The sequence below is a fragment of the Colletotrichum fioriniae genome (genome assembly GCF_027942845.1).
Source record: "Colletotrichum fioriniae strain IMI 355084 chromosome Unknown scaffold_16, whole genome shotgun sequence".
Classification (NCBI taxonomy): domain Eukaryota; kingdom Fungi; phylum Ascomycota; class Sordariomycetes; order Glomerellales; family Glomerellaceae; genus Colletotrichum; species Colletotrichum fioriniae.
The window spans coordinates 599109-613186 of record NW_027076852.1 but is presented as its reverse complement, the minus strand read 5'-3'; the positions used below and the strand labels follow the sequence as shown (position 1 = coordinate 613186).

Sequence of the window (14078 nt, the reverse complement as noted above, 5' to 3'; positions counted from 1 at the left end):
GGACCAAAACCGTTGGACGCATGGACCTCTAATTGATCACGTAATCGTCGCCTCGACAAACGTCCCGCAGTGACCGGTCACATTTTCATTTTCATTTTCATTTTCATCGCTTAATTACTAGGTAGGCCTAGACGGACATGGGAATTGCGAAATCTCCTCAGCAACCCACCACAACAAGGTATCCGTATTTAACTCTAACTTTGGTCGATCGAGATCATCCACTTATTCATTGCATTGCATAATTGTTGACGCACTGCTTGTCATTCATGAACTTGCGGATTGAAGCGCACGTTCCGCCCATGTCAGAAGGCACAACGACTAAGACGTGTTGACCGGATCGCGACCTACCTTAGTCCAATCACTACCAAAGATAACAAAAGATCTCAGTTGCTTTTTGGAACTTATCTATGTGATATCATGAGACCTTAAGAATTGCCTGATGGGGCAGTGGACTACTTACATCTACGCTCTTGTAATGAGGCTCAACCAACTCTCATTCTTGCGTTTTTAGATATGTTTACCCGGTTCAAAAGGGCGTAGGGTGCACCGGATTGACCCACCCAGCTGAGTCTCAAGAACCCCTCGCCAACATCCCCATGTCACCATCTTCGCCCAACATCAAAATCCGTGACATAAATAAGCTCCCCAGGAAACGTACAAGATGTTAAAAGCATCAGAAACAGCTCTCGCCGCAATCGGCAAAACGCCACTCGTCCGTCTCCGCCGACTCGTCCCCGCAAATCATGCCGCAGTATACCTCAAACTCGAATACACCAACCCGACAGGCTCCCACAAAGACCGCATGGCCGCCGCCATCATACAAGAGGCCGAGAAGAGAAGCGCTCTCAAGCCGGGGATGAAAGTCGTTGAGGCCACAGGCGGCAGCACGGGGTCTTCGCTCGCCTTCGTCTGCGCGGTCAAGGGCTATAAGTTCCAACCGGCTAGCTCCAACGCTTTTGCGGTAGAGAAGCTCAAGACCATGGCGGCGTTTGGGGCCAAGGTTGATATTGTTCATAGTCCGACGGGACGTATTACTGCTGATTTGATTCCTTCCATGATTCGGCGGGCAAAGAAGGTTGAGAGGGAGGGGAATGCGTATTCTACGGATCAGTTCAATAACCGGGACGCCTTGGTTGGATACGCGGGATTGGGTCATGAGATTATTGAGCAAGTTCCAGAGGGCGTTGATGTCTTTTGCGCTGCCGTTGGTACGGGTGGGTTAGCTATGGGTGTCTCGGCAGTCCTGAAGGCCGCCAGACCAGAGACGCGCGTGGTCGTACTGGAGCCCGCTTCAACGCCCGTCATTACAGGAGGTCGAGCTGGTTCTCATGGTGTTGAGGGAATTGGTATCGGTTTCCTCCCTCCTCTCTTGGATAAGAAGTTGTATGACGAGGCGCGGGCCATCTCGGAGGATGAAGCGCGTGCCATGTGTCGGCGTCTAGCTAGAGACGAAGGCATTTTTGCCGGTGTGTCTACGGGGCTAAACGTGGTTGCTGCGATTCGGTTGGCGGGGGAGATGGGAGCTGGGAAGAGGGTGGTTACCATCGCGTGCGACTCGGGGCTGAAGTACTTGAATGGGGATTTGTTCTCTACTCCGCAGTAGACTGTTCATTAGCAGGTACAGAAGGGACTCGGAGTTCTCTCAGGTTGGAGACTCGACAGTCGGGGATCGACTCACTACATGTCATGGGTACTTGTAGTGTCGATTTCGAGAAGTTCAGGGGACTCGCCCTATGGTTAGGGTCAAACAGACATCATATAGCTGTTGGAGTTTCGATAAGGGATGGTCATCATCATGAAGTAGGTGTAATAAACAAAATGGAATTTTCGTTGTTGAATACGATGCTAGCTTAAGTGAAGAAAGCCTTCTGGAAGGCGAAAGAAATGGAACCGTCCCCCTTTCAACATTGGCTTTTCAAAAGCCTCGCCAACTTCCGCCATCCATACCAAGAAACATCGCAGAGAAGTTTGGACCCTGGCTAGAGGCACGCAAATACCCTTTCAGATCATTTACTCCTGGAAAACAACAAAGCGGACAATATAGCCCTGGACAACACTGGTGGTGCGGGCGGCAGGACCAACAAGACCGTTGTAGGTGGTGGTGGTAACGTTGATGAGCTGGGGGTTCTGGCCCTCCTCGGTGGGGAGCTTGGCCCAGCGGAAAGTGTAGGAGATGACGCCGTTGTGGACGGTGGCGTTGACGAGTCTCAAGAACTCCTCGTTGAAGCTGGGCACGACGGAGACCTTCAAGTCGCCCTCAGGCTTCGGGATAACAGCAGTGAGGGTGGTCTCGTGATCGGCGGCGAGGGCGAGGTGGATGGGAGTCACGACGCTGCCGATGGCGGTGTTGTCGTGTTTGGTGAAGTCTACGCCGGTGGTAGGAACGACGCCCTCGAGGCCGGTGTACTTGATCTCGATCTCTTTGGTGCCGTCGGCGGTGTCGACGAAGACGGTCTTGTTGTTAAAGTGAGAGGCGGGGAGGATGATGGAGAACTTTGTCGTGACGTCCTGGATATCGCGGACTCCCTTGGGCAGCAGGCCGCCGAAGAATCCCTGCAGGGCGAACTTGAGGCCACCGACGAAACCCTCGACACGAACGAACTTGGGACCGAGAACGATGGCGGGGACCTCGGCCGTGAGGACGAGCTGGCGGCTCTTGCTGTCGTAGAGAGCAGCGAGCTTTGAGGCGGAAAGAAGGTGAGCCATCTTGGAATTTGCGTTTGGTAGTGAGGGGGAAAAGAACGTTTGAATTGGATGGTTGAGGCTTATTAGAGATGATGGTGAAAAGTGAAGAAGCTAAATGTGGTAATGAGGAGAAGAAGACAATTTCAAAGGAAACATCTTTGGTCTTTATACAACAGACTTCGACGTGTAGAAGCAACTGGCCTCTTACTCGTTCAATCAGCGTTGGTCAGCTTCTCCTGGAATTGGATAGGGACATCGCGCAAGATCCGCAAGCATGCCATTACAGACCACCATCACTTTCGCGGCTGAAGATACACATCTCCTCTGGCATCTCGAATGGTAATTGACCTAACCAGAACAGGCAAGATGCATTTCATGAGGACGCTCTAGATTTCACGTTTTCTTCTACTGCTGCGATCAGTTGAGCGCCCCTGGTAACTGAAGTCAGACTGGAACTTACATGGAGGAGGCGATGAGAATGGCATGGCACATATCATGCTTGTGGCGTATCTCATCTTCTAGGTGCTTTAACCTTGAAGATAAATCGGTCTACTTGGATAGAGCGCTCGAGGCTACAGCATGTAGCCTATGATCAGTGTCACATCTGGGTTGAACTCGCAATTTGCAGCTCTTCTCTACAATTAACCCCAGACCTTGAAGGCCACAGCGATCTCTGTGGCAGAAACGCCCTGCTGACATCGACCTGACGCAGGCCATGACATAGTTTACAATATTAATTGACGATCACGACCATTTTGCTTCCACCACACACAACCTTGGAATTATGTGGCTGGCTCAAAGCTTGTAAAGGGAAATCATATGTCGTTCAGCAGCCAATTACCACCAGGCGTGGCTTAACTACGAGTATGTGGTTCAAGCAATGAGCAAGACTGCCAGAGCATTCCACTACGGACCATCAATTGCAGCTGACAGAAACTGCGGCCCGAGAGATTCATATCACTGAGTGGTAGGCGGTGGCGCTTCAAAAACAACCGCAACCCACGAGTCGAACGACGAGGCGCCTCGTCTATGGCACGACATTCCTCCAACTGTCGCCATCGGCCATCCTCTCCCCCGCGTCAAGGGGCGGGTTACTAGGGCGGCCCGCCTTCAGCTGCCGCCCTTAGCGTGTAACTCTCATTGCCACGAGTGTCACCGTTCAGTCGAGAACATTTCGAAGACTCCTGAACTTGGCATAGTCTGTGTCACAGCATATGGGCATGTGCGGTGCCGAAGGAATGGAGGAGGGTGCTCCCGCAGCAGCCCGCTGGCATGGTCCAGAATGAATGCCGCACGCGGAATATCAGGGTTTGAGACATTTGCGACTGGCGCAATTCAGCCGCAAAATTCGCTGTCAGCCATGCGAGGTTGCGAAAACCACATGATTGTGAGACCTTCTTGAAACGGGAATAAGATGCTCTTGTTGATACCAACTGGGTGAGAATGTGAGAGGACGGCTTTACCCATGTCCACGTCTTGATGCTTGACTGTTTATCACATCGAGTGTTTGGGTCCAGCCCCTCGACTGGCTTTGTTAGCAGAGGGGGGGGGAGGGCGGTATCTCTTTCACACACCAGATCGTGTCTCTGGCAGCCGCGAGTTCTCCGGTGGTTGAAGATTTGCGTGTTGTTTCCCTGCAGGTATTGAATCCAGTTCCGAATTTCTTCATACTGCTGTATCATCTATGTGTCAAGTTGCATGAAGTATGCTGCGATGTAGTCGAGGCACTCCAACTTGCATGTAATGCTATTTCCAAAACAGATCATAGGGGGCTTGAGGATGATAATCAAATCGGGACATCCGATATATCTTGCCTGGGTATCTAGCTGACATCAGTAACATCGATACTTATGATCTTGGGAATATGGTCGGCCGGGATTTGAATAAGCCTACGTGTAGTATTACAGGTTTGAAGAATAGATGTGTCTGTCTTAGAGTAGGGAATATGATAGAGTTTTATGGGCGCAGCCTCGTTCCTATCTGTGCGATAATTATATTGAGCCTATACCTATGATTACTCTGCCAGTACCCGCACTCACCTCTACCATCGACATCTAGCCATCACATCAAACCGTAGACATCCAACACTCACATCTATTGATATCTCCGTTTTCATTCCTTCTATGGTTCCTAGTGACAGATGTCACCTCGTAAGTATCCATGGATGAAGACTGCCCTGCTCGAAATGTCTACGAGTCTAGTTGGTCGTCTCAAGTAATATGAAATGCTTCTAGTAGAGTCCGAGATGATTAAAGATTAAGCCCATAGAACGAGGCTTGGGACTAGTAATCAAGGTTCTACGTGTGTGTGAACCCTGCCATTTTGTATCATACCTCATCTCCGTTTCCATGTGGATGTCTTGCCGCAAACACCACTCAGAATCTCACACGGGGAGCTCAAATCTTGGGTTCCCTGTGATACTGAACCATTGAGCCTTTTTAGCTACTGCAAGTTTGTTATTTATTGGAGAAAAGTATCCAGTTGGATTCCATTCAGTGCTCGACTGGATGAGCCTCCTGGCTCGTGGTCTCTCTGCATAGGGTATTTCCGCGGTGAAGCCAAACCTTGTTACGGCTTCAAGAACTTGCATGGCTGTGAATACGTATAAGTATACTACTAGAATCCTTGTTAGTAGATTGTGTAAAAGGTCTCGCTGAGAGAAACTAGCCATTGACATATCAAGAATCGTTCGCCTTCATTCAAAAACATGTCCACCCCTCTCAGACTTCATTATCCATCCTTCCTTGCGGCTAGTATCATGGAGACCATTTGGAATTCGTCCCGAAGTCGCGAAACTCCACAGAAGATCTTTGACGACCATCACATGCTGCCAACGTGGGAGATCAACCTAGCCCAGAACATGAAAAGAAGTGGACTTGTCGGCTTGCCCGACGAGCTTCTATTGCAAATTATGCTCTCTATAGACAAGGCCGACTTGTACACGATGCGTCAGGTGTCATACACCTTCTGGCGCATTCACCGAGGTCGAGACTTTCTCAAAGATCCTTCTCGAGGCGGCTTCCCACACGACAATGCCACCATAACACGCGCAAAACGGGATGCTTTCTGCAGTAAATGTCTTCACCTCAGAATAGTGTTTTCGTACTGGGTGGCTTATTTTGGTGCCCCGTTGGATTGCCATTGCTGCAACACATCACACAGGCTACTCCAGTTCTCCTCAAGACAGCGTCCGATGTATCCTAGAGATGGTCCTCAATGCATCATATCAGGGGCCTCAATCGAGATATGTCGCCACAAAACAGTATCCCTCATTGAAATACGTCGAGGCCTGTCTCAAGCTGGCAATGAGTGGGCGCAGATGAACCGGAACCGCTCCGGTGTCTATGGGCCTCATAGCATCAACCTTGAAAGCTGTTCCGTCTGTAAGGAGACGAGCAGTCGATTTACGGACAAACAGCACAATTTAATGATAAAACCACCTTCGATCAAAGGCTCGGCGGCGATCTCAAGTATGATACGCACAATTTGGAAACACAATCGCAACCCTAGTTACCCTCGGCTGCATAAATGGTTCGAACTCGAGTGGATCCTGCCTATCATGATTTCAACCGCAAAACACCAAGTTGTTACGGATTCTTTTCTATCAAACAAGCTAGAAGCGTTCGAACTAAACTTCGACAGTGTGTTCTGCCCTCACATCACAAGAAAAGATCTACTGAGACCATTCGACCCGAGCATCTGCCACTGCATACCCGGATCCAGCCGCCCAAGAGTACCTATCAACACTGATGACCAAGACATTCTCCATGGGTGTTTGAGTCAAAACTTACGAGTCATGGCAGATCCAGAGGATGCAGGATACACCTTTGCGCCATCAAATTGCCATTGGATACGTTGCGCCATCTGTTTGACCAAGTATAGCTGGCTGAGACACCGGGAAGTCGTCTATCTGCAAAGATATTCTCCTTCTTTCGGTTCGACTGTTCCGAAACACAGAAGTTCGCATTGGTATCAGATCGAAGCGGCTAATAGTGGCATCAAACTCGCGCATCCCCATTCGTATGGCGCCAACAGGGTTACCAATGACAGGGCGGAAAATACTTTTTAGTGTCACGATAAGCAATGCAAACTTGGTAGGGACTGGGATGTTTACATGCGTTTACAATGTAAGTAGAATGACTGCCACTCAGGAATCTGGCCGACAAAAGTCGAAAAAGTCATGTACGAGTTGCTTCCTGTACCTTGTATAGAACATAATGTAATGCACTAATTAGGAAGCACTCTGAATTCGGTTCTACATGTAGTCGGTACTCATACCATGACTCTGGCGTTTCAAGGCCAATTGATAACGAAGTTTGCCTTGTCAATGTTCAACATAGCACCGATATCGATTCCTCGAAAACGTAAGCTCTGTAAGCGGATATGCTGTTAGGCTTTTGCCTCATGAGACATGTATGACGCCCCAGCTAAGGACGATTGGATTGCTTAACCACACGCAGGAAAGTTTGAATGAAATTCATGTGAGAATACGGCACAACTGACGATGTCTCAATATCAATAACGGCAACACCTTATTTGTGTGTTCTTGTGCCCCATAATGCATTAAGCATCCTCCCAGGAAAACTTCAACCAAGTAACATCAATCCATGAATACAATCAGCGCCTATCTGTCTTGCTCATCTCGATAGTGACGGTGAAAGCATCTGTTCGTACAATTTTCCCATCAGATTCATGCTGCTCGAGGATGCTCTCTTGACTTCCTCTTCCAACAACGGTCGTCTTGGCAATGCTGTTGAAACTATCCGCGTCGAATCCCTCTTGAGAAGCCTTCTTGACAGGAGTTCGGAAAAGTCCCTTGTTCGTCCCCAACTTGCCACTGAGTCTCGATTTGGAGTTTCCAGACAAGTATTTGCCGTTGCCTGACGAGAAGATGCGTTTGCCAAATAGTAGTTCGCCGAGGGGTTGCAGGACAGGGATGCATGCAGCTATGATGATTATACTGCCTTCCACACTATAGAGCTCAGGTTAGTTGCTGTGAGTCTTGAGTAGGGAGTGTCTTTGTCTTACACTGTCCAGATTACAAGCTCGACGGTGTCATCTGTGTCGTAAAGGGTTAGTTCCTGGTGCAAAACAGCTCGGGCGAGATGAAGAACGTACATGTGTAATCCGAGCTTGTAAGGCTTGGTAGTTTGATACACTTGTAGATGACTACAATTCCCGAGCTAAAAGGGTGTTAGTCATCTGTTTTCAGGGTGCGACTTAGACATCGAAGCCTTACAGTGACCCAAAACCGAGAGCTACGCTGAGCACAATTTTCTTCTTTCGGTTCATTTGTAGTTTCGATAAGACAACGGCGGGGTATACGGAAAGGTAGACATCGGCAAAGGCACAAAATGCTGGGTTTGTTAGCTGATCCAAAGCGACTCCTTAAGTGTTGACCTAAGCAACTTACCTCCTGAATACGTTGCGAACGACACGAGGATCCACTTGCTCCAACATTGACCAGATACCGATGAATCCCATTGAGAACGTGCTGGGGAACATTGGGCGAAGATGATCGTGATGAACCCAACCAAGTTGACCACACAGATTATAGACAAGGCCCAAAGGAACCTCTTGTGCCATCTACTTGGGTTCAAAATGCGGGTGAGCAACGCGACGACGGCGAGTTTAGGAATGCCGAATGAAAGGAGTCCAGGCGGGTAACCGGCGATGCTCCAAAGCATGGCACCCGACTTCTCGTCGACAGAAAGGGTATCGGCATGGCGTCCATATCCGTAGGAAACAGCAACTGCTACAGTTGCAACGTTCATCCAACCGCAAATCTTTATTCACAAGAGTCAGTTGAACGATATTTTTCGATCTCACAGCTGGCCTTTTAGAACTCCACTTCCTCAGCGGCATCTTGTCCTGGAACGACCGGAAGAGTGAAAGGAGAATCAACAGAGCGGGTCGATGATATTGGCAGAGTCGTGTTTGTCATGGATAGGCAACAGAATACAGAGGAAACTTGTAGAACTCACCACAGAAGCAACAATGAAGTAGTCATCCAGACTGATTTTCCCGAGGACCTTCCCCCTCGTGAAGAGTCTTGCTGCGGTAAAGACTGTGCTGAGAACTGATACACAAACGACAATTGCGAGAGCAGTTGGCCCCTTATTTTCGGCGTCCCGAACTGACAACGTATCCGACGACATTGAGAAGAAGTCAACTGCGCCAAGAAGCGCACAAAGAGGTGCAAGAAGAAGTGAAGATCCAGACGGGGAGAAGCTATCCAACGAATAATGAAAGAACTGAACTCGCTGACATGGGGAAGATATGACTTGGCGAGAGGAGCGGACAGACGGACAAAGGACGGATCAAGGCCACCAAGTGCCTCAATCGCAGAACCGCGCGCATCTCAAAGTCCATCGTAGCAGTCATTAACTTACTCGGTCCATGCCTCGGGAAGGATGCGCACAGAAACTCAATTAGATTGATCAACAAGATTAAAAGGTCAAAATGGGATGAACGCAAGGATCAAAGACGCCAAGTTAGGGTCGCAGCAATTGCGGTCCCTGGTTTAGCTTGGCCTGATTAGTAGTGGTGCAGGTGGAGGGACCACGGTTATGATTCAAGCATCGTGCTCTGTCCGCCTGCCAAGGGCCAGCAAAACAGGTGTTGGAACAACAACAATTCTTCAACGAGACTCGGACTCGAGTCAAAGGCCATGTCAATGTCGGCTTCCGCGGCGGATGTCTGACGTTATCTCCCCACACACGTGGCCTTGAGTACGATCTGCAGGCCTGCTTGTCTGACAGGTGTCGTTCGAGGCGCTTGTCTCAGCCGTATGATCTTTCAGGACTTTGGTGACAAGGTAGGTAAAAGTGGCTGGCTGCAAGGTGTGTCGTACAAAACATGCTTTTGACCTACAGCGCTCCCTCGCTGGATGGTGGGATTCTTGGATGGCCTTAGGTATATTCCACTCACTCCTCGTCTGTCTCCAAGACCAAGCTTTGCTAAACTCTGTTTAACATTCGAGACCTTGTTACATCGTCCATTCGTCATATTCTAAAATTCTGCTTGATTCTAACTCAAACTCACGATCGATTGATTGGTAAAAATTCCCCGGTAGTTCCGCCCAGCGGGCAGCGAACGGACCGCGAGCGGCGTGGAGAATACGAGCATGGGAAACTTATGTCTTCCGCTCCTCATCAGCTTTCCGTACTCCCCTTCTGATGATCCGCTTGGGGTAGATGTCGGCATAAATCGTGTTTGAGCTAGTGCACCGCGCTACAGGCGAGAATAGCAAGCCGGTGGGCTGCTATGGATACGAAGCTCGCTTATTGAGTCGTGGCAGTAGTATTCGTTCCTCTTTGGACTCTGTAGACGACGATGTGGCACATAGTGAAACTTGGAAGTGAAGGCCGCGTCTACCTCGGCTAATAAGTGTTGAGGAGAAGCCGATGACAACAAGGATCAAGAACAATGCTTTCCAAAATGGTCAAACATTGGCGCTTCGTCGGTCTGTGGATACAAAAGGACCTACCGCTCAGCGAGTCGTGAGTCTCTCGATGTGGCCTGACGTTGTCAAATAGCACGGTCAAAGCGCTCAAATAGATTAAGTCGTCCCGCGTGGCGTAATTCCAGCCGCAAGGAAAACCGGGAACAGCGATACTCTTAGTGTAACTCTATTCCATGCTCAATAATCGGATTCGCACCCTATCGCCAAGGGGCGCTCTTCCCGAGGAATACGCCAGTATCCTGGGAGCCGGCAGCTTCCCCGGACCCGATGCCCCTTGCAATCTTGAAGGCTGTCAGCTGACAAGGTTGCAGGTCAGCGCTTATCGGAGGCTCGGAGCAGCAGGTGGTCCGCGGCGAATCTCGACTTCATGTATGCGATCAGCTCCAAACGTCTAAAAGGCATGGCACTTGCTTGTGGAGGCTTATTTAAACAACTTCGTATAGTGGTTTGTGAAAGATGAGGCGGTCGAGATCGCGCCGAGAAACCAAGCGCAGGGTCCGACCCAGTGATGTGGTCTGGCGATGCCGCGATTGAGTTGTAGATTGACGAATGTCTTCTTCAGTGGGGATATGTGAGCGATGCCCATCGTACCTTAGCACGGTATGCTCGAAACTGCCGGACCAGTATAAACCATATAACATGCTTTGATTGCAGCAACTAAACCACCCGTGAGAATGAACACATTCCGTCTTCTAATCACTTCGGCGAAAGCCGTCCATAGGTTGTATCCATGGCTGGAAACTCTAGTTTCACGGTACGTACCTAACAACACAACGTTGAGGCCCTGGTCTCAGTACCTTGCCTTAGCGCACTCGACAAACTCTTGTACGCCGGTGCCGTCAACACGCATATTTAAGTTGCGGCCTTTGTCGATAAGGGACAAGTTGACGACACATTCGCGAGCAACGTGTCTTCGTATCCGCATTTGTACAGACAAATATCACGCCTACTTCGAAGTAACAGGTTTACGAAGTAGGTAGCACTTCGCCTTACTCTATGCTGCCTATCCGAAGTTACCGCTGCTGGAGCCACCCTTGCGTTGACTGCTCTACGACCTTGCGCCGGTAGAAGCGGTTTGCTTATATATAGCTATATAACGCATTGAATTGTGTCTATAATGCCACAGATCGGTTTGTGCCTTCGTGAGTAAATTTCAAGTCGATTGTTTGACGACTCACGATAGCGGATGACTTGGATTCAGGGTCTGTGCTGTCGAGGCTGGCAAGGCCGTAGCATATGCCGGATGATTTTCATGTACATAGACAGCAAACAAGACTGCAAGACTGAATCATTCAAGTACTACTCTCTAGCAAGTGTTAGTACCAATCAATCTTTGTCCAGTAAGTAAGCACTGAGACAGGAGTTATATGTAAGGTAAGGCAAGACTATAACCTACTTCTTCGATTTTCCACTGGCACTGGTAGATCCATGCGCAAGGTTGGAAAGCCATATATATAGATGCGGGCAGGATAGACTAGATGCAACAGAATAAATGCGTCACTTCATGAACTGAAGGAACACCTGGATAAGAGAAATTCAGTAAGGTTTTCGACAGAGTACAACGTATCCCATATAAATCTAAGTGGCGAAGTAGGCTGGCTAAATACGCTATCAATATGCGTATCTCCATTCCCCTTAGCTAAGCTCGTTGCATCGAAACTTGCACAGAGAAATGGTCTATATTATGACTTTTGTCTAGTGGTAGTGAATCTTGCTGCTTTAGGCTTGTACTTTCTTATTCGAGATAATTCTCGGCAGCATGCATCTGGATTGTTGTTGCTTCGAGCACATGACAGACCCAAAGTGTCACAGATCAACAAGGCCTTGGGCTCCGTTTCTTGTACTAGTACGAAGGCCTACGATGATAGATGTATAGTAATAACAGCACCGATATCACATTACATCCGTAGAAGGTCATCGAAAGGTACGACCCTTACAGTAGCCACCTTGAATATACAAGGTACCGAGAGCATCAAGTAGCTTGAGAAACTACATCTGTTGGCATGAGAGCACTTTCCCTAGAGTTTCTAGCCCGACTAGCCAGACAATAGATGTCATTGTGAAGCTTCGATAATCAAATCGGTCTAATTTGATCTCAAAACGACATATGTAAAGCTGTTTGTGAGACGATTGGAACTGAAGGCCTCAAAGGGCCGATAACATGACTTTCGATTTTTCTCTGCATAGAATGTTTAATAGCATCGGCCACCACCTGCTATCTTCCCGGTAGGTTTCATGAGTACATGTACACTTCACTACGAACTCAGATCCGATGAACATGCGAGGAACTGTAGAATAGTTCAGCAAAAGAAATAAGTAGCCAGTGCTCCCTCAAATCGAAACAGTTTCGTTGCGTAATGTGTCCACTATGTCGTGTCAGGGTCGAGCTCGACCATCAATGCGGTCTGGGTCGTAGAGGGAAAAATTTCATGTCTGAGGATCAGACGCGTGGAACGTGTTCGAGCCGCATCCCTGCTGACTGGATAGGTGTTTCACGACTCCGCATGCTGGATATAAGACGACAGTCCATCCAACTTTCTTTCAGTCATTTTTAGTCTTGGTCTACCAGAATCCTGCAATTAATCGCTATTTCAATGCATCGCCCTACCTCTGTTGTCTTGTTGAGCAGTGCCCTGGTGGCATGGGCCAAGACGCCCGAGGGCTTCGAGCCCGCTTCCAATGTCGACCTCATTGTTGCGTATGGTGAGACGTCGGGTCTTAACGGCGTGGATCTGGCCAAAAGTCGTAAGTAATTTTCAGCTGCAAAGAAAGACACTAGCTAATCTCCATATCAGTTACGCAAACGGAGCCTACAGTTGGCACGACCGAGCCCCTGACCGGAAAAAGCTACGCAATTATCATGGTGGACATCGATATTCCTACCGCGAGCCCACCGACTACCGGCACCTTCTTGCATTGGGCTCAGGCGGACCTGACGCCAGCCGCGCAAACCACCACTGTCAAGCTGAACGACGGCGAGCGCGTTATCCACACTCTGACAACCACTTCAAACGCAATTGCGGATTACAAGGGCCCCGCACCACCAGCAAGAGTTCCCCTTTCGCACCGGTACATCGAGCTGCTTGTCGACACGAGCGACATCACGGCGGACGGAACGGCTGCCTTGCAGACGCTGTCAACCCGCGGAGGGGTTGATGTCAACGCCGTGCTTACCACCGCTGGACTAGCCAACAAGGTGGTAGCCGGAAACTTCTTTACTGTCACCAACCCCGGACCTGCAGCGAACGCGAAGAAGAGCAACTCCACCACCACCGCTCCAACCGGTGCTGTGACACCGTCCAAGGTTCCCTCTGGCATCTCTTCAGGACATAAGTCGATGAGCTTCTCAAACAACGTGCTCCTGACCGCAATGGCGATTGGTCTTCTGGGCGCATTTGCTAGCGCATTCTAAGCAAGGGCGGCTCTCAACGACAAATCTTGTCAAGTGCCGGAAGCTTGACTCTTCTGAGACCGGCTTTTCCACGATGAGAACGCGCGGCGCAGGATCCGCGTCTTGTTTCTGGACAGGTTGTCGTCTCAAGTAATGAATACAATAATACAAGCTCAGTTTCATCTCATCTTTGTGCACTCATCCCCTGTTTCACAACGGCCATGACATTGACACTACGACCTTGGGAGCACGGACAGCCGAAGTGGGGCCGTGGTTGGCCGGAAATGCCGTACAGACACGGCCCGATCTCGGGTCTTTCACTTCTTCCCTTGTCAACAAGACATCTAGGCCTTTCCTGCCCGTCAAGGCTCTCTGAAATACACACTAGCTTGTGCGAGTGCCTCTGAGCACATGGCACCTTAAACCTACAAACATCTTGTCACAACTCATGTCTTGGTTGTCACAGACTCGGCTTATAAGCATGGAATGCCCGCCGTCTAACCTGTTTTGAATGACATGGCAGAGGCCGAATCAAAC

General features: G+C 49.4%; 4 protein-coding genes across 4 annotated transcripts; 2 read left to right on the top strand and 2 right to left on the bottom strand.

Moving 5' to 3' along the window:
• Positions 1-661: 661 nt before the first annotated feature.
• N0V96_011019 (uncharacterized protein) lies at positions 662-1603 on the top strand (the record flags this gene model as incomplete). The annotated part of the gene is made up of 1 exon (XM_053198600.1): positions 662-1603. The coding sequence occupies one exon, from the start codon at positions 662-664 to the stop codon at positions 1601-1603; it is 942 nt and encodes a 313-aa protein (XP_053043911.1).
• Positions 1604-2010: 407 nt separating this feature from the next.
• N0V96_011018 (uncharacterized protein) lies at positions 2011-2706 on the bottom strand (the record flags this gene model as incomplete). The annotated part of the gene is made up of 1 exon (XM_053198599.1): positions 2011-2706. One exon carries the CDS (start codon positions 2704-2706, stop codon positions 2011-2013), a length of 696 nt encoding a protein of 231 aa, XP_053043910.1.
• A 4596-nt stretch (positions 2707-7302) lies between these two features.
• Positions 7303-8190, bottom strand: N0V96_011017 (uncharacterized protein; the record flags this gene model as incomplete). The annotated part of the gene is made up of 4 exons (XM_053198598.2): positions 7303-7657; positions 7714-7744; positions 7804-7868; positions 8099-8190. The coding sequence occupies 4 exons, from the start codon at positions 8188-8190 to the stop codon at positions 7303-7305; spliced, it is 543 nt and encodes a 180-aa protein (XP_053043909.2).
• Positions 8191-12744: 4554 nt separating this feature from the next.
• On the top strand, positions 12745-13562 carry N0V96_011016 (uncharacterized protein; the record flags this gene model as incomplete). The annotated part of the gene is made up of 2 exons (XM_053198597.1): positions 12745-12895; positions 12946-13562. 2 exons carry the CDS (start codon positions 12745-12747, stop codon positions 13560-13562), a joined length of 768 nt encoding a protein of 255 aa, XP_053043908.1.
• Positions 13563-14078: the final 516 nt, after the last annotated feature.